Source organism: Struthio camelus, chromosome 2 (genome assembly GCF_040807025.1).
Source record: "Struthio camelus isolate bStrCam1 chromosome 2, bStrCam1.hap1, whole genome shotgun sequence".
Taxonomy (NCBI): domain Eukaryota; kingdom Metazoa; phylum Chordata; class Aves; order Struthioniformes; family Struthionidae; genus Struthio; species Struthio camelus.
In genome coordinates this window covers 160,411,647-160,435,692 of record NC_090943.1, presented here as the reverse complement: position 1 = coordinate 160,435,692, position 24,046 = coordinate 160,411,647, and the positions used below count along the sequence as shown (strand labels likewise).

The window sequence follows — 24,046 nt, the reverse complement described above, 5'->3', positions numbered from 1 at the left end:
TCTCCTCTAACTTCTTCCAGCTCTACTTAACTCACTGTTTCATATTATCTGTTTCTAAGGTAATTATTGATACTGACGTGACTGGAGAATGAATTACGTTTATTTTTTTTCTGCTTATGCAGGCAAAGAGTACCATGCTTAACAAATACCTATGACAATTTTCAAGAGGTTAGGTACTTCTATCTGCTCTTTAGCTACGCTTTATGGGAGCGCTCCCAACCACTCCTGATAGAAAGCAGCAAAAATGTTACTATACGAATTTACTATTGCCTAACGTGTTCAGGCTTTACCTTCTGGCCGTAATAAAAATTAGACTGCAGAATTTTCCACTGCTGGGTACTGCAGGTCGTATTGCCTTTGTAGGAGTATGATATCCACTAAAACTTTCTTCGAAAATAAGTAACATTATAAAATAATGTGGACAGGTACTACAAACACCTGGGCACATTTCAAGTAGCAGGTACTGCTACAGTACATCTGAATATCTAGGTTTCTTTGCTATCTTGAGCTAAGTACCTGCTTATCTTTTACCAAGCTCCTCCTGGGCTTCATGTGCTGTTTTCTGAAGTCTTTGACAGGAAAGAGGCTGTGCTTGTTCTACCTGTTTTTGTATATATCTACAGACAAACCACAGATCTTGCTATAACAAGCAGCAAAGGAATGAATCACTCAGACACCAAGGGCCTTGGTATGATACCGTGGTTAAAAAAGGACAAGCATAAATAGAAGAAGTAAGCCCTAATAACGGATGGCAGATATAAGTATGTGTACATTTTTAGTACATTACAAAGACGAACATGTAAAATACAATCCCTGGGTGAAATGTGACTACTAAGGGTTCCCAGAGAGTTACCTACGTGCAGGGAAAGTCCCAGACTTACTTTCAGGAAATGGGTTTTAATCTTCCCACAGTCCTTGCCTCTTTGCTCTTTCACTGGGGAATAGAGTATGGTTTTTGCTGGGACTCTCGCATACGCGACTCTTTTGTTGTTGCTGAGCATCCAGATGAACACGTCAGGCACTGTATTCTGTGGCTAGTAAAAGACAAGGAATATTGAACGAGCAGACTGAATTCTTCCTGCGAGCCACCATCACTTTCTGTGAAAACACTAGCTACCAAGACCCTAGTCCCATGCCTCTCCCACGGAGCAGCAGATGCACGCTCCGAATTGGAGAGGCTGTGCCTTCACGCCGTTGCAGTCCAGGCCTCCGTTCCTAAGCAGAGCCAAAGGTAAATGCTTTGTGTGGGTGCTTAAGGAGTACGTGCTCCTAAGAGTGAAATTTCAGGGGAAATTAAAAATCTGAGCGTGACCCTGGCTCAGGAAGCCCCTTAGCCACAGAGTGTGGAAGTTGGAAGTACCTACTGGAGAAGTATCAGCAACTTCATTTACATCAGCAAATCAAAAGGGACCAGGGACAAACTCAGGCACTGGTACACAATTATCTATTCTGCTTGTTAGGATGCTCCACGGCATGGCTTTGCCTTGCTCCAAATTTCCCCTAGTAAAGCCTGAGTGCGGTTAAAAGCAAAGAAAAGGCCGGGAGCTGTTCCCAGGAGGCTCTATGGACAAGGTCACCCTGTTTTGGGAAGGAAAAGAGTTTGGCAAACCATGCCAGGCCATGCCACTTACTCTCTAAGCCAAGGAATAGCTATAGCTATTACATAGCTCCCTGTTTTCTTCGCTGGCACAGACACAGCCCCCAAATTTGCCAGTAGACCATGCTCAGGGAGTAAACACTTGACCAGCTGGGTTTTAGTCTGATCAGATATGTTCTTACGCTATCCTGAACCTTAACAACCTGTGTATACAGCGTCTGCACTGTGAAGGATAGTGCAGAAACCCCTGAGTTCATAGCAGTCCAAATCAGTGTGTCCGTACAAGTGCAGACATGAATTTAGATCAGAAAGCAGGCTGTCTCTAAACCACCACAGCAGACATGGGGTGGCTTTTTTAAAAAACAAACAAACAAACAAAAAAGCCCTGGCCGTACAACCTAGCCTTACGTTTCCTACCAGTCCATTAAGAACTCCATGAATCGCGAAACAGGCTTGGGGCCGGAAATCCAAAGGAGAACTCTTTAAATAACTAGGTCAGGGCTTATTATTCACATGGGATTATGAAAATCAAAGTCTAGTCCTGGATTTCAAACTTGTTTAAATTTCTGTGTGGTTTACCTCATCAACTAAGAATCGAATTTTATCTATAAAGATCTGAGTCTCACGCATCATTTCCTCCAGTGACACCTTCTTTTTCTGCTGCTGAACAATTTCCTTGGCATCACTGGACATTGCTTCCTGCAATCAGGGAAGACAACATGTAGTAGCTACATTATCATGTAGTTTGAACTGTACACAGAAGCAGAAAACAGTTTCAGACTGAAGTTAAAAAAAACGCGGAGAAACTCGGTTCAAGGTAATTATTATCTTCTTTGTCACAACAGAAAGCTCCCAATTAACCTTGGGAGCTGAATGATACAAAATGTGAATCTCTCCCACCTCCTAATCATCTGTATGTATACTGGATTTATGTAAATCCCCCAAAATATGCAATTACTACCTAGAACTATAGGGCCTCAGTCCTGAGAGAAGGCACCACTTAATGCTGTGCTACAAACAGAAAATAAAGCTAATAAACGTTCAAAAGACCTTCATCCAATTTGGTTTCTTCTCACCAGTTTCCTTGGGAAGGTGACTCACTGCCCATAATGGAGTTAGATACTTAAACCCAGCTGATCCCCACGGTGCATCCTGTGTCTTCACATTCCTCACTGAGAATGCGTCTCATCCCTTCTAAATTTAGGCCCCAACAATGCAGGAATTCAAAGCTTGCTTTATATACAATGAGGAGAGATAGATGCCTTTAGCAATGACTTGTCTGGACTGTTTCTGATATCTGCTTTAATGGAAGATGCCCATAAATCTGCCTTGATAGGTAATACAGAGATAGACATAATCTCAAAAAAAAAAAAAAAAAAAAAAGATACACAGTGTAGGCAATTCCTCCTTTGCTCTGTTTAACCTGATCCAGATCCTGACTTATGCTCACATCCCTCTGGCACTTAAGGGAGGGAAAATGTGCTGGAGCATTGTAAAAGAAACTTAATAATGCGTAAATAAAGAACAGACTCAAATTAGAGCACACAGAAAACATACTGAAATCTATGTGTATATTTGCATGGGTCCAGGAATACCAAATGTCAGATTCTACTAGTCTTGGAGTTTACCTCCACCACAGTAGTTAAATAGCTAACGACAATGTTAATTGGGTATTATTCCATCGAACTCAGCATCATCCCACTGTAAGATACATTGAAAAGAAAAATCAGCTCATTATTATACTTTCTTATTTGTATTAAAGAAGAAGAAGTTCTGAATTATTTCAGGATATCTTAAAGCTCATGCACAGAAGACTTTACTAAAAAAAGAGTGCTCTTGGATATTACATTCATGCTAATTACAAAGCACTCCAATAAGGTGAAGTCAAATACTAATTAACATGTATACAACCAGTGTGCTTTCAGTTAACATCACTGCATCGATGCTTAAAGAAAAAACATTCATACCAGCTCTTGCTTGAACAGCATGAGTCTCTTTTTATCCAAACTAGTGTAGTTCAACCCTTTGGGCTTCTTTTCAGCACTGCTAATGAAGGCCCTAGGACACAACAAAAACAGATTCTTTATGTGAGTTTTTTCCGCTAAAATAGGTTGGAATGAAATGTTCTCTGTCTGCTGCAGTGCACAAAGCAGAAGACAGAGATGCTGAAATGCTCAGGCTAAAATAAATATTGAGCACCTATGCAAGGGTCAAAGAAAAGAGTTTAAAAAAAAACTGTATAGCATATTTCATGAATCAGGGTTAATACCTATAAATTAGGATTTATATCTACTTTGAGCTCAGTCATGACATCTGGCACAGGGCCCATGGAGAGGTTATCGCAGCATGTGAAATCCTTTGTTTTTATTTTAATTCTGCATATTTTTACAGTATGCCTATCACACACTTTATTCCTTCCCACTTATTGCCATACACATTCTATTCTTAGAGTCCAGAAAGCCCAAATAATAAGCCAGTGATTGGCAGTTTTCTATTGTCAATACCGGATATTGAAAATAACAACAAAATATTTTCCCTGTGGCAATTTGGAGAGCCCTTTGCTTTTATAGCAGAATAAAAAAATACATTTCAGTCAGTTCACTGTATTCTCCTTTACTATCACCAGCTTCCTAGTCTAGCATGGAATTTGTAGCCAACATATAAAGTTGATTTTCTGTGTGCATCTGTTGAATACAGTTACCTGCTTTGACTGATGAAATCACTTATGGTCTTCATCATTTTCTCCTCAGGTGCAATCTCCGAAACTTTGATCAAGTCTTTTACTTGCTCTAATGACTCTTCCTAAGAAAAAGACGTGAAAAAGCTGTTATGTAAAGGAGGGCACTTAGTCATTGTGCCAGTGTTATAATACCATTATTCACTGTATGACTAGCAAGAATGAGGGAGGCGACTTTGTAACCTGACAAAACAGCACCTTTGAAATATCACTAAGCTTGAGGCACACAAAGAGAAGACTCCAGCTGCATGATTTATTTTGACCTTTTCCGTGGCTCCCCAACTATTGCTTGGAGCAGCTTTGATTTTTTCACTTCTTTCAAGAAGGCCAGTGGGTAGGAAACATTCTCCACTAGCAAGATGGAAAACTACAGTTCTCCTCGTTTTGTTTACAGCCCTACTGCTTGCTGTAGCAAGTGACTCGTGCAACTTCTCAAAACTTAGCGGGTACCTGTATCCATACACAGGTCTACCCCAACACCTACTATCATCATTGAGAACTGGAATCTGTCCTCATATACTTAAATAAATGGCTGGTTTTCCAGCAAGACTGATGAACATATGCCTCTCTCTATATATTCAGATGCTTCATTTTCAGTCACTCTAGTTTGAAAATGCTGGCCTATAAGCGACTTTCTTCTCATGATCCAACCTTGCATCAGTATGACTTCAGCGTTATTGTTCATAAGACTATACGGCATTTGGTATCTATCAATGTCTTTAGGAAAATTAAAAACAGCCTAAACACATATGGACTGGGTCAGAAGATGCCAGAGGAAAAGCCATAGGAAACAAAACAATTCTAAACACCACATTTTAAATGTTTGGCTGTTCTGACAAAGAACAAAATATTTTAAAGGAAAGAAGACAGCCCTATAGCCAAAAAAAAAATTTCCCCCCAAAAGGGCAGTCAGGAATATTTGACTAGTCAGGAATATATCTGACAGACCAAAGCAAATTGGAAAAAAGAAAGGGACTGATATCTACTGCCCTTTCACAAACTGAATAATAATGAATATAGTTGGGGTAAATTTTGAAGGCATGTTTTGGGGAACATGACCTCTCACTGGCATACTCTGCTGAACACCTGAGCCTCAGAAAATGGTTGCAACTTACCAAGTGATCTGCTATTTTCTCAAGAGCATTGGAAGAGTACAAACGAAAGGTCTGGTCTCCCCAGTAGCTCTTGACACAGATGCAGGGCTTCCGCTCATCATATCGCAGGTACTGATAGTTCCTGTGAAAATAAAATATGGAGCAGAGCATACAAGTGAGCATGGAGTCTGGGAGAGGTACTGGAAGGAAACACGCTTTGATGTTCTCTCAAAGCACAGAAACCGAAGACGTCACAGGATGTGTTCACACGCGCTGCCCAGTAAATGCATGAGAAGAATGAATACAAGCATCAGTTAGGCTACCTGTGAGGTTTCTGAAGAGAAGAAGCTGAAAGCCACTGGATCTAATGTTGGCACTTTCCAGGGTGGGGAAAAAGCCAAGCCGTGCAGACAAGCTCTGAAATGTGGTGTTGTGGGAAGCAACAGGGATACAATGCACAGCACGAAAGTAAGCAAAGAACGAAGAGTAAAATCTGGTTACCTCCTCGGAGCATACTATTCAACACTAGAGGTCTCATCATCTTCCCTACTAATAATGGGGCACTGGAGAGCTCCTTAATGGAAATGAAGCTCTATCAACTGCTCTATGCTCTTCTGGGAATTGCTCCAAGACTGTGCCACCAATATGTGCTCTGCAGCACAGCGGAAGCTGTCCCACAAAGATATTTCTGGTGTGTAATCTTCTTGTGATCTTTCAGTATTTCCCCATAGAAAATAAAGGATAAAAAGAAAGGTGAAAGCACTTGGCATGGAGATGAGACCTGACTCCTTCCATTTCAGGGTGTCTATCTGAGTGGAGGCAAATTTTTAGGAAGTTTTGATCGTCCAGCTCCTGAAATCCAGAGCCCCAAAGGCTGAGCTGCCTAAACATGGGCATCCACCCGTGGGCCCAGAAAGGGCTGGGTCTTTCAACAGTCTTGTGTCATATTTACTTGTAGAGATATCTCAGATACCCTAGGTAACTTCAGATAGAACTGGGCACAAGTGTTTAACCACTAAACAAAGCTCAAAGAGATCAAATCCCTTGTCACTTGACAATCCTAGCCATATGTTTTAGCTTCCAGGCACCCCAATAGGTTTCTATAAGAGTTTTTCTGTTCCAAAGAGATGATGATCTTCTCTACCACCTCATTTGACTGTCCTATGGAATATCGAAAGAGAAACAGAATTTCCTAACTACTCTCTCCTCAATAACCCACAGCAAAGTGAACATTATTCATTAAATTATGTGAGTAGCAGAGCCACAAAGGTCTTGGGCAATCATAACTTTGGTGGTTTCATAATAGGGAAGAACGATCCAACTATCGCACACTGCCAGGACTTCTTTCCCTGAAATCCACAGAGCTCATAAATCCTTTAATGGGATTTGTTACTAAGGAAATTATATGGACATGAAATCGTTCATAAGGATTGAGTTTATTGTTTATTATTCCCTCTACGAGATTTGAGAGGATCATTTTTTTCGTTGTTAGTTTACCCTTGCTATATATTTTCATATAAATGTGAAAAATCCCTAGCAAATTCATAGTGTCTGTTTTGGATGTCGTAATGTTCTGCCTGTTCTTTTAATTAGCTAGTGGTTTTAATCTCCAAAAAGAGCTTCTGTTACTGTTTTCTACTGTTCATTTATGACTGTAAAATGTAGTGTTTATTTTATCTACTAGATATCCCATTAAGTACTGATTAATGCTAAAAATAGCCAGTAGTGAGACCTGTAAGATTCCAATACGATGTGATGGTCACAAAGTCACTATATGGCATCTGTGGCTGGCCAAACAGTTACAGACAGCACAAGAGGGGGAAAAAAACCCACAACATTTCACATCTCCATAATTTGAGGAAAAGTGGCCCTTAAAAGAGAAAGCTTTGCTAAAGCTGGAGTGAGCCAAAAAGCAAGTTGCAGATTTGAAGAATGATTCATTCTTTTACAATAGTTCTTTAACTCTAAATTCTTGTTAAGGGAAAAACTAAAAATCCCATAGTCTGCCATGGAGGATAATAAACCAGCATGTACCCAAATCTGCAGTATTGTTAATGAGGAGAGGCAACAATCTTTCTGTCAAACATTGTTTTTTCTCCTTCTATTTATTTATTTGCTGCAGAAGTGAAAATTTCTACCATGATATTTTCATTCTTGTTTTGTTTCACTAATTCTCATTTAATTTGATTGACGCACTGATTGCAAGAAAGGATGAGAATATTTTTTAACTCTGTGGAGGTTCAGAATCTAAACACAAATCCTTGTTTGAACTTCCCAGGGTCCTGCACAATGAGGTTTTGAAACACAGCTCCTCACCTGTTCCCATCTGTGACTAGTGGCTTCTCGGGGTGTGTGGTGGATATCAGCTGTGCTCCAAGGTCCTGAGAAATTTCATCCTCCCTCTCATGGAGCAGAGGGGCACTTTCTTCCACTTCTCTGTCAGGTGCTTTCTTTTTCCCTCCCGCTCCTGCTGATGCTCCCTCAGTAATATTTCCAAAGTTGCCTAGAGGCACAGGATTACAAAAGAAGGGAGGAATGAATAGGAGGTGACAAACCTCAGTGAGGCTTTAAAAAGTGAAAGAACAATGATACCAATTGAAAGTCTTTGTCATCTCTTCTTCATTACCCTTTTCGGCCGTACCACAGCGTATAAAGGTCTGGCAGGGCACGTCAGTCCCGCTCTCTGCTCAGACTCCGCAGCAGAGAAGGGTGCTTCCTTACCTGCGGTACCCGGCAGTACTCAAACACATACTACACCTGGCTAAGTCACGACTTCTGCTCCCCCAAGTGAAGGGCTCCTTTTGTTGCTGGCCTCAGGAAGATCATGGGATCTTCTTCTGTCCCCTGGAGAAATTCTCGGTATTTCTAGAATCAGGAGCCCCTGTGTGTCTTTGATTTAAATAGCAGTAGTGTCTCTTTTTTACAGCGTTACAAGGTCTGACCTCAGAAGCGCTAGAGCTTGTTTACAGCTGAGTAAATTCAGCACGGTAAGGCTGCAGAGGGGCCTTCACTAATAACAACGCTTGAGGGCCCAGCTTCGTACCTGAGGCTGGACAGTTCTGCTAACATTACGGCCGTCTTCTCTGATAGCAATTTGCCTTAAAAAGGCAGTTATCAGCAATAGGAAAGAGGTGCGTCTATCAGACTGGCAATTACAGATTTTATTAGACAGAAAACATTGAGGGAGAGGGATGTGCTGAATCACCCCATACAACATCCTGACCTCAATTTTGATTCAGCCTTTTGTGCAAATAATGGTCTTTTGGTGAATTTGGACCCAAATTTCAACTGTAGAGGAAGCTGGAAGATGTTCAGGTCAAAAGTTCAGAGCCAGACTCACCTTCAGTATTAATTCCAGCAGCATCATTTCTTGTCCGAGTATACAAATGAGTTTCTTGTTATTCCAGCCTTGCTTCTCACTAAGGTTTCGGCATGAATCGGTATCACGCGTTGACCAGCGTTTGTCATGGAGATCTCTCCTTGCACATCCCCCACACAACTGAATGCAGCCAGGTACACTAATGCAAAGTTGGCAAGTGCCAGAATGCTACTGTGCACTGGGGGTCTACTGGGACTAATACAGAGATGAGCAAAGCCCCGCAAGGAAAATAAGGCCATTTAACGCTTCTCTCTCTCGAGAAATTTCCTCTGTTTTGAAAATATTAGGCTGATGTTCATGGACATGCCTTCTTTTTCTCTTTAGTCTCCTCTCAGGGAAAATTCAGCCCACCATGAGGAGGACCCAGTGCAGTACAGTTCTGCTTTACACAGAAGGAGGACAGGACTTACCAGGAGGATTTTAGTGGACATGCTGGTATGTTCTTTCTCAGGCTTGGCTGTGCATCACCCCTGTGCCACCCTCACATATCCGCCATATCTATATATCAACAGGGTTGGGCAGGAGGGTCCTCCTGCGGAGGAGCTCCATTAGAGCCAGGGACAGGTCACGGTGGGCATTGCTGAATGACCTCCCCTCTGAGAAAAAATTTTTCGAGTTGGAGGAGATTGCTGGGTGAGTAGCTGTGCATCGGGTGAGATGGTATAGATTAATAGGGGGCACCTGGGAGTAAAGACAGCTAAAGCAACCTGACTGGAAGCAGTGTGGTACTATCCGGAGAAATGATGTTCACGGTTTAATTCAAACATAGAAGTCCTTATCAGAAGCCAATTCCTGAGCTCTGAGACGTGCCTATCAATAATACTCAGTGTCCTCTTGCTACCGAGACTCCCTCTCTGCTTTACAGAAGAGCTTAAAACACTTACCAACAGAAACCTCGAAGATTATCGGCTTGTCCCCAATCTTCCTATCAATCATCGTGGCTTCAAAAAACGTCCCAAAGAGGAGGAATTCCTCAGGCTTCTCTTCATAGATCTGTTGGAGAGGCATGAGGTAGAAATGATTTATTTTACTTTCTAGTCTTTTTTCCAGCACAGAGAAGCTTTTAGAAATCACTAACAGCTGTGTTATTGTTGTAAATCTGTTAGTCTGAGGCTGAGGTGAGACAAAATTTGTAGTGAGAAGTAATATCTCTTCCTGGAGAAACTTATATGATTGGAAAAAGAGATGAACCTGTGTGCCTTCAGTCTTGTCAGTACTATGCAGCTATATCAGCCAATCAAATAAAAATCATTACCTCCCCCTCCGAACTCTGTCTCACCAGTAGTCTCTATTAAAGGATTTCAGTATCTTCACATACTGTTATACCATCATCCAAACTGTATATCTGTAGCAGTTCAAGGGCACAACAGCAACAAAGCGTCACCATCCTGATTTAAGTCATTTTACAGTGAGTGGGGCCGTACTGTTTCTTTGCATTGCCGTGGTAAACGCTGACATTGTCATGCACCCAGCCAGGGGAGAGTTTTCCTAGCTCTGCTTCCCAGGAGAGATGATTTTAACCTACTGGCTATCAAGATTGTACTATCTTGATACTATCAAGATTTCAACCTGGCTCGGAGATGCTCAGCTCCTGGTGAAATCAATAGGATTTGAAGATCTCTGGCGTCCACATTTTATTAGACGTCACCCTTAGGACAAAAGCCTACTGCAACCAAATGGATTTATGCTGCTGTGCTCTGAACCACAGGCACAAAGGTGGGCTTGCCATGGTGCCGTCCTCTGCGGTTTGCTTTCCCTGGCATCACTGCACAGAAACTGGTAACTCAGTTGTCAGCTTTCCAAAAGTTTGGAAGCAGAGAAACCAAAGGGTCCTGACACAGCAGCACACCCAGGAAAACGTAATGACCTCCCATGGTGTTTTGAGATACTGTTTGGCTCTGTATAAACCTCTCGGAAACCCATCATCTACTTGCCCCAGCACACACTTTTGCTCAAGGAGGGTTAGCTAAACCTCCAGTGCTCTTGGGTCATTAACAAAACAAGCTGTTAGCCCCAAATCAAGACTAAGCTTAATGAAGCTGAATTATGTGCTTCCAGTTCTGCCCCAATATACATGCTGGCTGCCTCGGTCTCCTCAGCGTCACCCCACTGATTTCACTGCATGAATACCAGTATACTGAGCCCTACCAGCAAGACCAGAACTAGCCCCTTCTGCAACAGAGAAGAGAGCAAGGCAATGAATAAGATACCAGCTGTACCAGCTGTTTGTTTCCCAGCCTTCTGCCAAGCAGGTAACAGCTTTTGACACGGTCGATAGTCCCTTCATTTAGAAGCACCTCCTCCAGACACAGCAAAGGGGCATAGGTCTTCAGCAACAGCATTAGCAGCAGCTCTTCTCAAACCTAGCACTAAAACAGACTGCAGCTGCAGAGTAGCTTTAGCTCCCCTGCACCTGGATTATTTTCAGCATGAGCACAGAGCACGGTGTGCCTAGTAAAGCTGAGGCTCAGAGATTTTGACACACACGTCTACCTCCCTTCATAAAGAAAGCAAATTGCTGATATTTAATGTCTTCTTGCTGTTGGACTCAGTTGCTAATACTGGGCTATAGAGCCAGGTAATTTGCCTCTTTTATCTCAGGGGCTTGATGAAACATTTTTTGCCTTACTTCTAACGTCTTCTGTTCCTGCTTTTCATTTTAGAAAGTCATAATGCAATTACTGTGTCTGCTGTAGCATGAAATATTGCTGAATGTCAAAAACAAAAAAAAAAACAAGCAGTGCCATTTTATGTCATTGCCTCTCACTCATTCTGTATTTGGAGTTTAGACACAACTGCCAGCAGAACATCCTTATTATTACCATTAATATTTATTGGTGCTACAACAGGATTTGTTCATCTATGTGAACTATTCAGCTACAGTATTTGAGTCTCTCACAGTAATGCATTTTCTCTATATAAAGGAAAATAGAAATAGGCTTCTTCCTATGTTACCTCTAGGGCAATCTTCAGAGGAGAACTGAGGCACAGAGGCGATTTAAATTTGTATAACTATATAAAACAAGTCCAGGACACAGGTTTACACGCTGGCTTGCAATCATCCATACCACTTCATTCTTAGCACACTCCCTGGCATGGTTTTGACCTGTCCAGCTAGCACACATGCAGGCAATGACAGGGCACAGCCAAAGGAAAAGCCCTTGTCAAGGACTGCTCCCAAAAGTGCTCTAGGTATAATCACTCGCTTTAGGGAGAAAGAGAATTGAGGTATACAGATGCAAGCAGGGCCGCGCTGCCTAGTCTCAAGGCCAGACAGAGAACAATCCCTCTGGTTTTATTTACTAGTTAAGATTCAGTCAAAAGACCAAGAATCAGATCCAATACAGGACTCAAAAGTCTTAGGCAGTGAGGTGAGACTCCCACTACAAACACCAAAACTGTGATCAGTGATATACTGAAGTGGGAAGAAATTTGGGTATAAGAATACTTTTCTTCCTATTTATTGGGTAAAAAATGAAGTTTGTGTATGTAGCGATCTGCTGCTGCTCCCAGGCACAGTGATGTGATGGAGCAGAAAGTCGAAGCTGTGGTTCTCGAGTATTTGCTCAGCACCCAAGTCATGTCTTCCTACAACTGGGCAACCTTCCCAAAGCATTGTAGCACAGGTCCTTCCATGGTGTAAATCAGAAGAAGAGATGAAGTTAGCAAAGTTACATCAGTTAACACCAGTTGAGCCTGACAAGACAATTTGCATCCCCTCTCCTAAACAGATTATCAATCTAACAGATTATCAGTCTAAAACTAGTACTACCATGAGGGGTTAAAGGAGGAATAAAACATGCACCCAGCTAGGCTGTATCTCTTTGCACTTGCACCAGTCTTATATCAGCGAGCCCCTACTGACTTCAATTGACACCTTCCGATATTCTCAAATAAAAGCAAGAAATCAGACTTCAAAATTACAAGCTCTCCTCCTTGGCTGTCTACCATTTAGCTGGTATTATGTCACTTAAGTTTCTAGTAGAAATACATGGATGCAGCTAGTACAGAAGGGGCAATAGGATAAGAGACTAAGTTTTACGGAAACAGAGTCATGTGGAAAAACCTTACCTTAACACTATACTCATGGCTACAGTAATTACTATCCTACTCAAGATATTCTATGAGTTACAGGTGTACACTAATGCTCCATTTGTGCTTACGTCGTTGTGGAAAGGTCCCAAGACTCTGGTAGCAATGAAGAAGGTAGTATTCCACAGCCTGATCCAAATATGTGAATCAGCACCTACCTCGGAGGTTTAGGGATGCATGCCAATCAGTCTCTTAATCTCGTACTAACCTCTGAAGGCACATCGAACGGCTCGACTTCCACTTCAGTTGAGTTTGTCTTATCTGAAGGAGAAGCTGACTTTCCATCCTCCCCTGCTTTGTCATTTTTGTCTTTTCCTTTAGCTGCTTTGGAGTCTTTATCTTTAGATGGCAATTTAATATCTTTGACAATCCTTGAAAACATTGACTCACGGGCTCCTCCTGAAAGTATCTCAACAGCGATCTCAATGAGGAGACGTCCCCTGAAGGAGACCCCTTCTCCAAAACCTTCGTTAAGCTCCTGGTGATCGTACATGAGGCTGTGATTCCTGGGTGAGCCATAGAGATTGATCCAGGCAGGCCCAAAGGTAGGCAAGAACCCTGGAGATAAAATACATTTTCAGACTTTCCATTCAGACATTAGCAGGCTCTCTTTCACAGTCTGCCCAAAGAAAGCCTACCTCCATCACACTAAAAGTCAAAGCTAGACCCATATCTATTCAGGCAGAGATCATTTCATACAGAGCACTGTTTTGCAGGGCAATACTTAGGTACTGAAGAGAGACAGGGTGAACCAGGAACTCTGCCAATATGAAGCTCTTTCTCAGGAGGAGAGTACTAACACTGCCTGTGCTGGAGGCACGGAGTCGATAGCAGTTCTTGAGAAAAGGGGCTTGCTTCCGCAGACTGAGGACTAGGTCATGATGGGAGAGGAACAGAGGCTTTCTCACCTTGTACAAATGGTTCCCAAGCCCATGCTACTACTCACCTTAAATGATTTATTTTTTATTTTTTGATTAGTGGCTCAGACATACACATTTGAGTTGTCAAGTTTAAGGAGTTACTGTGCCTTTGCTGAGCTGTGATGAATGACCACATTCCACACTAAGATAAGGTAGCATAAATAAGGTTATACACGTTAGCTCAAACATCGGTGAAAAGATTTCAGGTAATGAACTTTATCTCACACACGTGACAAGCAAAAACACCAGCCTGTGGTAGTTCCTTGAGCTGTGATAACTCTTCACCAAGCCCTAACTAAATGCTTAGCTCTTCCCGGGTAGATCAGAAAGGGAAATCTGCTCAGCCCCAATTTGCACTTTGTACTTTCACTGCCAGGCAGAAACTGGCACAAGCTGTGAGCTTACATCAGTCACCCCTAAGGTATTAGAACAGATTATTGCCACAGGCACAAAAAGGTACAAAATTATGTAGTGGTCCTATAGCAAGAAAGGCATTGGCAGACCACCACACACCAACAAGTGCAATGTGATACAACTTCAGTTTAGACAAGAGAAGGTCTCCCAGAGCCAAAAAAAAGGTCTAGATGTTCACCTGACCTCTGTGCATCCCTTAGGTGGGATTAGTCAGTGCCTAGATCTCAAGCAAGTGGATTCTATCCAAAGGGCATATTTTGGAACAGACGTTTCCCCCTTCACCTTTGTCACCGTCTTGCTCATTTGATATTTTCTTCAAGTCAATGAAGTGGGTGGCTAAGGCCACATCATTCATGCTGCCTTCATCCCAGACCTGGATTTTGACTCTTCGGCAGAGTGGAGGGAACATTTCCTTGAAGACAATCTGTTCATGCCATACAGGATCTGCACAGTTTTTCTGCACTGTTGTCCGACCCTGAAATAAAAGTCCAGCAACTTTAATCCTAGCATTTAGGTCAGACTCTGGAGAATGATGATGAATGGAGTTCAAACTGCACTTGACAGCATTTCTCTGGTAAACTTCTAAGCGCAAAAATCCTGTCTAACATAGGTGAAACCTGAAAGTACCTCTGCTTTTCTATTAGCTAGTCTTAGCATAGAGCGTAACATTGCACTAAAGTAACAAACGCGGAAGATGTTCCTGTTTGCTTCTCTCCATATCTAATAAAAGACCACATTATGGCTTAAGAAGCCTCACTTGCACACAGCAGAGCTGGGAATAAGGTCTAATTCTTCAGGGCCCTTATGCACAAAATGTATTCGTGCAGCCAGACCTTGGCAGTTGTGTTACAAACTACACATCTTTAAATGGCCATTGAAATATCTGGATAGGAGTAATCCAGCATAATGGCCTTGTAGAAGATGGAATGCATTATGACTGCCAGGCTGTGTGTACCAACGGAACTACCTTAATTGAGGCAATTCATCTAGTATAACAGTTATTGTGGCTCACGTTCTGGGCAAATGCCTGCATACTAGGCATCAGGAGGCTGGAGCTATCCCCCTAGGTCTGAAGGAGATGGCAGGACCGTTCCAAAGATGTCAGGGCAACTACAGGCTGTCGCAGGTCTTCTACTTACATATTTGATGAGAGAACTGTGACAGGAATCCCACCAACATCTCTAAGCCCCCATGTTACATGACAGCAGGCAAACTCACATCAGTGACCCATTCTTACTTCTTCTTCAGATTTCTTCTAAATCTGAAGTCACTGCATGCATCTGATCATAGATTTTAACCCATACTAGTTCTGGATGTCATACTTTGCTATTTGGCTTCACAGCGTAGCACACAGTCAGCACCATGGGCCTCATTCCCATACCCAAACCATCTGTAAAGGACAAAACTGATTTCTCCCCAAAGTCTCCTTGCACATGGAAAGCATTGCTGGCCTAAAAACACATTCAGTTTGATTTTTTCTTTATTTAGATCAGTAATCAAGACAAGCTCCCTCTTACGATGTTACACGGGTTTAAGACAAGAATTAGACCCTGAGGCCTCATCTGCAAACCACCTAGTCAGAATAGCCCTCTCAGCAGGTCTCTGTAGCATCACATTGCGTGTTGCAGTAGCTACAGGAGCAATAGCGCCAGGTAACACTGAGGTAGTGCCTACTCAAGTGTTTCCTCTTCTGCTGCTCCCAGAAAATTTGCACTAGTCCTGAACTACAGCATTGTAATTCTCTAGTGAATACGCAGCCCTACAGTCCAAGCTGGACCATCTTTACTGATCTTAGTCCTGTTTCCTTTTTCCACTCTAAGGAGACCAGAATATAGCACTGATGTAGCACTGTGATGTATATCACAGTGTGTAATCCACTGTCTCATAACTTGATGCTTTAGTAACCAACTTACAGAATTGTCTTTCCTACTTTCCTACTGCCATCTGACTCTAATCTACTGCTATGCTGCTGATATTGGTCCTTCAGCTGCCATTAGATGTTTCCTTCACTTTGTTCCTACATAAGTTAGGAAGTGAGAATTTCTTGCTGATGAAATAAAAATGTGTTTTCCCTAATATACATAACAGTAAGTGAAAGTACATCAGCTCCGTTGCCTGCCTGTAACACAGCTAATAGGAAAGAAGGCCTACATTTGTGATCAAGAAGATCCCAATTACCATTTGACCTGCAAACATGACCACCACATAGGGATCCACAAGGTCCTTACTGTCGCCTATGAACGCTTTGGTGACATTGGCCATGATGCTAGAGTTCATCTTCGGAAGTCCTTCTGCTTTGTAAATTCGCACATAAAATCTGGCCCACGGTCTTTCAGATGGAAATCCTTTGGGGATCAAGAGGTTCCTGAAAGGAGAAAGAAGCCATTTCCCTAAAATGGAAAACTCAGACAATAAAGTGATTTTTTTTTTTTCACTACAAAATTGTAATTTCAAGTTAGCAAGGTAAGGACCGAAAGGAGAGCAGAGGACTTTTGAGGTACTCCATAGAAAAGGATGCAGGAAGAATGAAACTATTGCAGTACTTTTCAATCTGTTCCTCAGTATCAGTTATTTTCTGAGTGGCTTGTATTGTATCTCCTTTCCCAGTCACATAGATGTCACACTTCAGGTATCCCTTGGCTCCCGTCCTAATGTCAGCAGGGTCTGTGAGAAGAGCCCACTTGTCACAAAACTGATGACCTGTAAAAATACAAACACTCAGACAGATGATGCAAACAATGCAAACCCTTCTCCTCTCCATCCCCAGGAAGGACATTTCCGAAGCCAGAAAGCTGCAAACAAGCTTTGTGCTTTCAGGAGGACCTTGCTGAATTACCCCTGTTTATCAGATACATTGGCAAGCTCCAAAATGTAGTGTGACCAAAAAGGCAAAGCAGAGGATTGATCTAGAACTCAGCAGAAATAAGCTTATTTTCATCAAGGGTTGCAAAGGTCAAGGACTGAAGATCAGTAGAGGGTTGGGTAAGAATTCAGCATCCAAATTAAGGCTAGGGCTTTATGAGGAGAGGGCATCTTTCTAATGAGAACTGTTTGAAGAGATTAATACTCTTCTGTAGAAAAAACCTAGCTGAGAAGGCAGAGAGCCATCAGAAGAAGCCAGAGGCAGCCTTGCTTGAGCTACCCTTCTCGAGGAAGGTCCTAAAACCTTTCCTGGTGACGCGTATGGACAGGGATGAGACCCACTGGGCCAGCTACGTTCAGGAATATCAGAAGGAGAGGCAACGCAGCAGTGGGGGGTTCGTTGTGCAGCAAAGTCACAGGGGGCGAGGGCAGCCCCTGTGTTACTGGAGCGGGAGGTGGGGTAAGGAAACACAGTCCCCCCAGCCTTGCCTCAGCTCTCCTCTCCTTTCCCTCATTCGCCTTCACTGCTCTGTTTTCCCAACACCTCATGGTTCCTAATTCACTTGCATTCAGCCATTTACATTAAGTCCTTGGCTGTTACCTCGGCTGTGTAAAGGAGAGGGAAGGATAGACCAGAGTGAACTAGGCTGCTCCGGGATCCCAAGGATATGAGCTCAAGACTATCCCTCAGACACAGCCCTCCTGTAAAACTATGAGCAAAGAAATATAGGGCAGAATTCAGAGACTAAAGCAGTAGCCTGCCCGCTTCAGGCAGGCTGTTTCTCTCTATTTACTTTTTCCAGAGCCCTGAAAAGAGAGTGGTCTGAAAGACACATTGCTCTTAACTTTAGATGCCATAACTGGTTGACATCTATAGCAAGTATCCTAAATACCTCCACTCCTAAAGACTGAGAAGACACCTTGAGTAACTAGGGAAGAAAGAAAGAGAGGTGTTTTGTGGATGGCTGTAAAAACAGACAGGGGCCAAAAAGGGGTCCGTGAGCTTTATTTAGTTTAAAATTTCAGAAAGTGCTGGACAGCTCTGAAGATGGCAAGTCAAGTGGAAACATGCTCGCCTTTCTTTGTCGCGTCCTTCTTCTCTCTCCCTCTCCGGCTGGCCTCTCCTCTCATCTCCCGGTCCTTCCACACTCCCTCCCTCCTACCCCAACACAAACATGGCAGATTTTCAGCCACTCCATCATGACCAAGAAGAGTCAGGCTTTCTAAGCATTCAGCTCCCCACTCTGACCCCCTAAACAAAAACCAACTTTTCTAAAGTGCCCCCAGATCTACAGTTCCCACCAATGGGCAGATTTTGAAGGCATTTTCACTGCTGAACTCTCTTTCCAAAATTTAGGTGTTACTCTGGCATCTAAATAGGAAAGTAACTCTCCTGAAAACCTTGCTTCGCTTACCTCTTGGCATAAACCCCAACCCTCTGAAGGAAAAAAGCCATGCAGTTCCCTTTCCCCTACTCCCCTGCACCCTCATTTAACAGAAAAGAAAGCAGAAAATGTACTGCATACCTGGCTGACCATATACTGTCCCCAGATCTACTTTAAAGGAGCCTATCAGCACACTCCCGATCAGTTTATTATGCATAACCTGTTAGAAAAAGGCACATTAAAGAAAGATTGTCATTTTCTCTCTTTCCCATCAGCAAGAAACAACAATCCGTACAATGATCACATTTAGCTCAAAGGGAATTAGTAGTTGCATCCAGCAGTGGCCAAAGACAGATGTACCCAGCCAGGGTACACAGCAAGTACTTGAAATCTCTTCTTCACCCCCTTCTTGGGCCAATTTAGGAATCAGTTCAGCAGTATCAGGCGGAATCACCCAGGTTCGTCACAGGTCCCAGGTTCAAATAGGCTGGGATTAGGCGGCTGTGTCTTCAAAGCAGACACAGTTATATTACTTATACTGGCTCTTTTAAATAAATCGCAGTGAGTATAAACACATGGAGTACAACTGGTTCCACATTAGGCTGCAGAAATTATACCATTTTCTACACAGGTTCCATATAAACTGAGTACACTCACAGGGGAGAGAATTAAAGTGTTTCTTTCAAACATTTCAGTGTGCACATAAACCAAGAGATTCGATTCTGATTTGCCATCACACAAATGTAACAAAATCAAAGCAGCAGTGTAGATGTAAATGAGTATGAATGAGATGGCAAGCAGGCCCTGTTAAGTCTGTCTCCTTATCCTTCTTGTAAGCAAAGGAATTTAATTTAATTTAATTCAATTTAATTAATAATGTTACTTTGTTAGATAATTCCTGGATCTACGTACTCTTGCGTCTGGTTTTCAAATACATGCTTTCAGATTGCTATGATTAAATGTGTGCTTCAGTTCATAGACAAGGCAGAGGCTAGCAACGTATCCTAAGGCAAGACTGGCTCCAGAACCGTTATTTTCAAAATAACAGACATCTCACCTGGCCTGAGAGTGGTTTAAAAGATGGAAAAGTTTCTGAGTGGGCTGACTCTTCTAACAAGCCTTGGCCAAACTGCAAAGATAAACTAAACCCCTGGGATCCAAGGCCATCAGCAGGTGTTGAGAAATGGATAAACTTATTTTCCCTTCCAGTGCAGGACTTGAATGCAGCTAGATTAACTGCTGAACTGATAAACGATAGTTTGATACTTTTTTGTTTTCCTTGAGCTTCCAGAGGCAGATTTTTTCAGATAAAGATTTCAGATACAGAATTTTTTTCACAGATTAAGTGAATTCAGTGCATGAGAGATTGCTAGCAATGGAAGCTGTTAGGCTCTGTTTCTCCTTAAGTGAGGCTAAGCAAGTGCTAGGAAATTTTCCATCCCCCAGAGCTTCCTTCCTTACCAGCACACATTTCCTCACTCATTGGTGTTACGCCTTCACCTGATATAAATCAAACACTTTCTCTGAGCCTGATGAAACTATGCTGATTTATACCAGGTAGAGCTGGCATATTCCCATGTACAACACACTTGGAAAACTGGTATTTTCCCCTTTATCACTGGATATATGTAAGCAATATGAAAAGAATTTGAAATCCAACAGACTGCCTGCATCTTGGAGAAAAATGTCTCTGTATCTCAAAGCAGCAGCAGTTCACAAAGATTTAATGCCCCTCGGGCATTAGCAGTCCTGACTCAAACCATGTCAGAAGCACAGGGCCGTATGATGTGATATAAGCCATAACTGTGAGATGACACTGCCTCCCATGCAAAAAGACGAACCCAGTTTAAGCAACATTATCAGAACTTTGTCCTGAGGGAGAAGCAAAAGTTAGATCTACAGACACCCTATGCAGTTGTAAATGTTACTTCTGTGTACTGGAACTGTGTATGTGGTGCATTGCATCTGAGCTGGAGTTTAGGATGCAGGCTGTTAATATACTAACAGCATTGAACAACCGGTTCTCTAGTCAGCCATGTTTAAATGAAGGTTTTTGATTTGTGTAGCAAGGAAGTCACTTAATTAGCAGCTCAGCAGGCACACAGTGAGAGTCTTGAGGAGGTTTGGTACAGATGCCGTCCTATAGCTCCTAAGCTCCACCTGGCTCTACCAAGCTGGCATAGACCCTTTCCTGGTGTACAAATTTCCTGGGAATGGACACAGTCCTTCAGGGCAAAAAGAAGGACCTTCCCTGGGGCAGCAACTCACCAATCACTTCTCTGGCCAGATTGCAGCACTTTTCACAGTAGAAATGTAAAAACACTACATGAGGGGCTTAGCTTATGATATTTCTAACTAATCCAAATACTGCACTGTCCAGAATCTCATGAGCTCTTACCGCACTCATCTCCTGGTTTGATATATGTATTCAGTTTGCTAAACATGGTGAAAAAGTCCTAGAGCCTCAGCTAAGATAACGAGCATGGCTTCTTAGACTCGGCCTCCTAACCTGTAAATCAGCGTCTAATTCCCCAAATCCACATTTCTTTTAGACATTCTGAGGAGGGCAGACCCGGGTCTGACCTGGCTGGCAGGTGGGAGCAGAGGGTATTCTCAGAGCCACATGGCGAGGGGACATTTGTCTCACAGGCCATGGCAGACTGCGACAGGAGGTGTCCCTTTAACTCTAGCTGGTGAGCCCACACTTCCCTGTCACTTTGAAGCAACTGAGCTTGAGAAGTGCTCTGCCACTGGTTTATCTTCACCGGTTTTATACTCGAAGCCTGTCAGTGCTGTAGGAACCTGATACAATCTTTCCAGCAGTTTTTAGGGGCTTATTTTGGCAATAGATTGACAAAAAGAGAGCCCTTCCACCAGGGCTGTTCTGAGATGCCGCATTGCTTCTCCCAGATTTGACTTAGTGCAAGCAACGGAAACAGCACCGAATGCTCGGAGCCCTCTTTCCTAATTAACACCAGCAGCCACTGAAATTCCTGGACAGTGCAAGAGCCGCTGCTGAGGGTAGGATACCTGGATATTTCTAGCTAAAAACCACACTGTACCTGAGGAACTGAGATAAGCCAGAAGTTTCAGCTCAGTAGTTTGAAATAAGTGGCAGCTTGAAAATGAAGGGATGGAGATAATGCTGAGGACTCTATTAAATAAGGTGAAATTTTTCCTTCCACTCTGCAGGTTGCCAAGCTAGCAGCAAAAAAAGCTCTTCTGAAAAATGCACTCTTCATCTTCCCGAGGGTTACATTCCCTCAAACTGCTGCCAGCCGCCTTTCCTCCTTTCCCTCTCCCCTTCCCTTTCCCATTCTTCAGTATACTTCATGCTGAATTTCTAGCACTCTTAGCACCTAAAATTATTTGTCTTTTTAATTACACTAAGAAGAACCATTTAGAGCCAATGTGACACAAATAACAGTGGATCTTTACTTATAGTGCTAAGCTTTCCTCGGTACTTACAGAGATGTTGATAATTTTGTCGAACAGAAATACCTGTGGTCCAACGAAGTCAAACACGAAGTACTGTGGGAGAACAGAACAATGGATCAGGTTCGCCCTCGTGCTGTTGGCCAGTAATGCCAGCAACGTGGTTTGGCTTTCTGGGCTATCACACACAGCCCTGGTGAGTTGCTGGGGCAAAGGTGGGCACAGCAACCCCCTTTCCTTGCGCTTCACTCATCACCATCGTGGCCCGGACCTGTTTGCCACCACTCAGTCTCTCTCCTCCTCCTGCTGCTGCACGGCGCTGCCGTTTGCAAGTACCCCTGGTGCTCACTCAGCATCAGGAGATAGAGTCAAAACGGACAGGAGGTACTCAGAAGCCCAAAGGTGCACTTTGTTTTAGGAGCTGTTTTGGTCAGCAGCTGGGGAAAGCAAGCTTCAAGGGAAGGTTTAAGTGGGGAAATGGTAGAGCAAGGAGGTTAGGGGTCAGTTTAGAAAGACCTTCCAAATGGGTCATTTGGAAAAACGCACAGAGGCAGTAGTAGCAGAGGAGGATGTGATGGGGGGATCAGGGTGGACAGAGCTTGAGAAGACAAAGGAAGAGCTAAACCCAAGGGAGCTGTTGCCTGTGTTTTGCCAAGCTCAAAACTTAAGCAGCTCCTAGACAGATTTCACTGCTCAGATATGTAGGTGCTGCCAGCCTAGTTCATCTCTGTTCGAGCTACCAGGAGGTGGTCACCACCAGAACCATCAAAGAAAACGCCTTCTCCAAGACAAAGCACCTACCTCATTGTAAAAAGGGGCATTTGTGCCTTCCTTTACTGTTGTTTGCTTCTTCTCGTCACCAATTTCTATGATCACCACAGGGTCAATGTTCTCACCCACCAGCTGCCTGGCCTCGATGATGGTGATGGCAATCTGTGGGGCACAAGGACACCACACACACTCCCAGGCTCAGATTCAGCCCATCTGGGAGTTGCACAGGTGCAAAAAGGCCCTCACCCCGCACTCACCTGGTAGTTCTGGGTTTTCATCTCCTCCCCATGAATTCTGGGCACCAGCTTCGCCCTGTTTAAATCACAGATCAGATTATTAGGCATCTCCAGGCAAGAGCTAGTGCTTAACATGTGCTGAAAAGACTTTGTGTCACTAAGCCTATATTGTTTATGGGAGGTAGTTTTCTACGGACTCTTAGACTTGATTTCACCGGCGGTCACTCAAACGCCATCATTGGGATGTGCATTGTGGACAACAGCAGTCCAAAGGCTCAGATCTGTGGTCAGACAACAGCTGCGTAGTGAGTTGAGCTACAGTAGCAGACCATGGGCAAGGCCAATGCAAATAGAAAGAAATGCAAAATGGCGTCCTTCTCTTTGATACGAAGCTGGCTTCATTGTGTTTGCTTGTATCTCTGAGGAGGTCAGAGCACATGGAAAGACACTTGCTGCGGCTCACCTCTGAACACAGCAATTTGGTAAGCACCGTAATTTGTACTCTGGCAATTGCACCTTTCACTCAGAACAGCACCCAGTGTGTCTTTAACTTTTTCTTACTGCTTATTACGAGACATAAGAAGAGCATGGGATGCTCTTATCCAGCCTGCATAGATACTTAACAAGGAAGAATCTGGTAGAATCACTCCTTCAGTAGTAAAGGATTTCACCCCTGGATTTGCATGACACATTACTTCAGATCTCTCTCCATCTCTCATACATTTGGTAATGGGGAAACACTGTGCATCCACACAGCCCAGTGCTGTGTCTTGCATGAGAATGATTTCACCTGTTGATCCCATTAAACCTGACTCTATTCCTCCCCACTATGAACAACTACACAAACACATTGGCTCCTGTCTCCTTTGGTTCATTTTCATTAAGCAGCACAGTTTAGGCTCTCTCAGCTTCCATTTCAATCTCTCTCTGCAGTGGATAGCGTCTGGTGACAATCTGTCTTGAGCTGATAATATTTTGCTGACAAGTACATCCCACTCTGTCAGGTGGAAGTACAGGAGTGGAGAGAGAGGCGCTGTCAGCAATTAGATTTTCTGTCGGAAGATGCATTGCTCTGTGGCAATACCATTCCAGAGAAGGAAAGAAAATATGTTTCGGGATGTGAG

General features: G+C 43.1%; 1 protein-coding gene across 2 annotated transcripts in view; it reads right to left on the bottom strand.

Moving 5' to 3' along the window:
• Window positions 1-24,046, bottom strand: part of FER1L6 (fer-1 like family member 6) — an 88,748-nt gene that overhangs the window by 38,804 nt on the left and 25,898 nt on the right. For both annotated transcript variants that reach the window (XM_068933227.1, XM_068933226.1), the window contains exons 4-18: window positions 22,944-22,998; window positions 22,717-22,848; window positions 21,949-22,011; window positions 18,622-18,700; window positions 16,777-16,933; window positions 16,412-16,598; window positions 14,516-14,708; window positions 13,108-13,457; window positions 9,692-9,800; window positions 7,745-7,931; window positions 5,450-5,570; window positions 4,299-4,399; window positions 3,565-3,655; window positions 2,177-2,296; window positions 882-1,034 (exon numbers count right to left, since the gene is read on the bottom strand). In XM_068933227.1, the coding sequence (XP_068789328.1) occupies window positions 882-1,034; window positions 2,177-2,296; window positions 3,565-3,655; window positions 4,299-4,399; window positions 5,450-5,570; window positions 7,745-7,931; window positions 9,692-9,800; window positions 13,108-13,457; window positions 14,516-14,708; window positions 16,412-16,598; window positions 16,777-16,933; window positions 18,622-18,700; window positions 21,949-22,011; window positions 22,717-22,848; window positions 22,944-22,998 (2,098 nt within the window). The remainder of the gene's footprint in view (window positions 1-881; window positions 1,035-2,176; window positions 2,297-3,564; window positions 3,656-4,298; window positions 4,400-5,449; window positions 5,571-7,744; window positions 7,932-9,691; window positions 9,801-13,107; window positions 13,458-14,515; window positions 14,709-16,411; window positions 16,599-16,776; window positions 16,934-18,621; window positions 18,701-21,948; window positions 22,012-22,716; window positions 22,849-22,943; window positions 22,999-24,046) is intronic.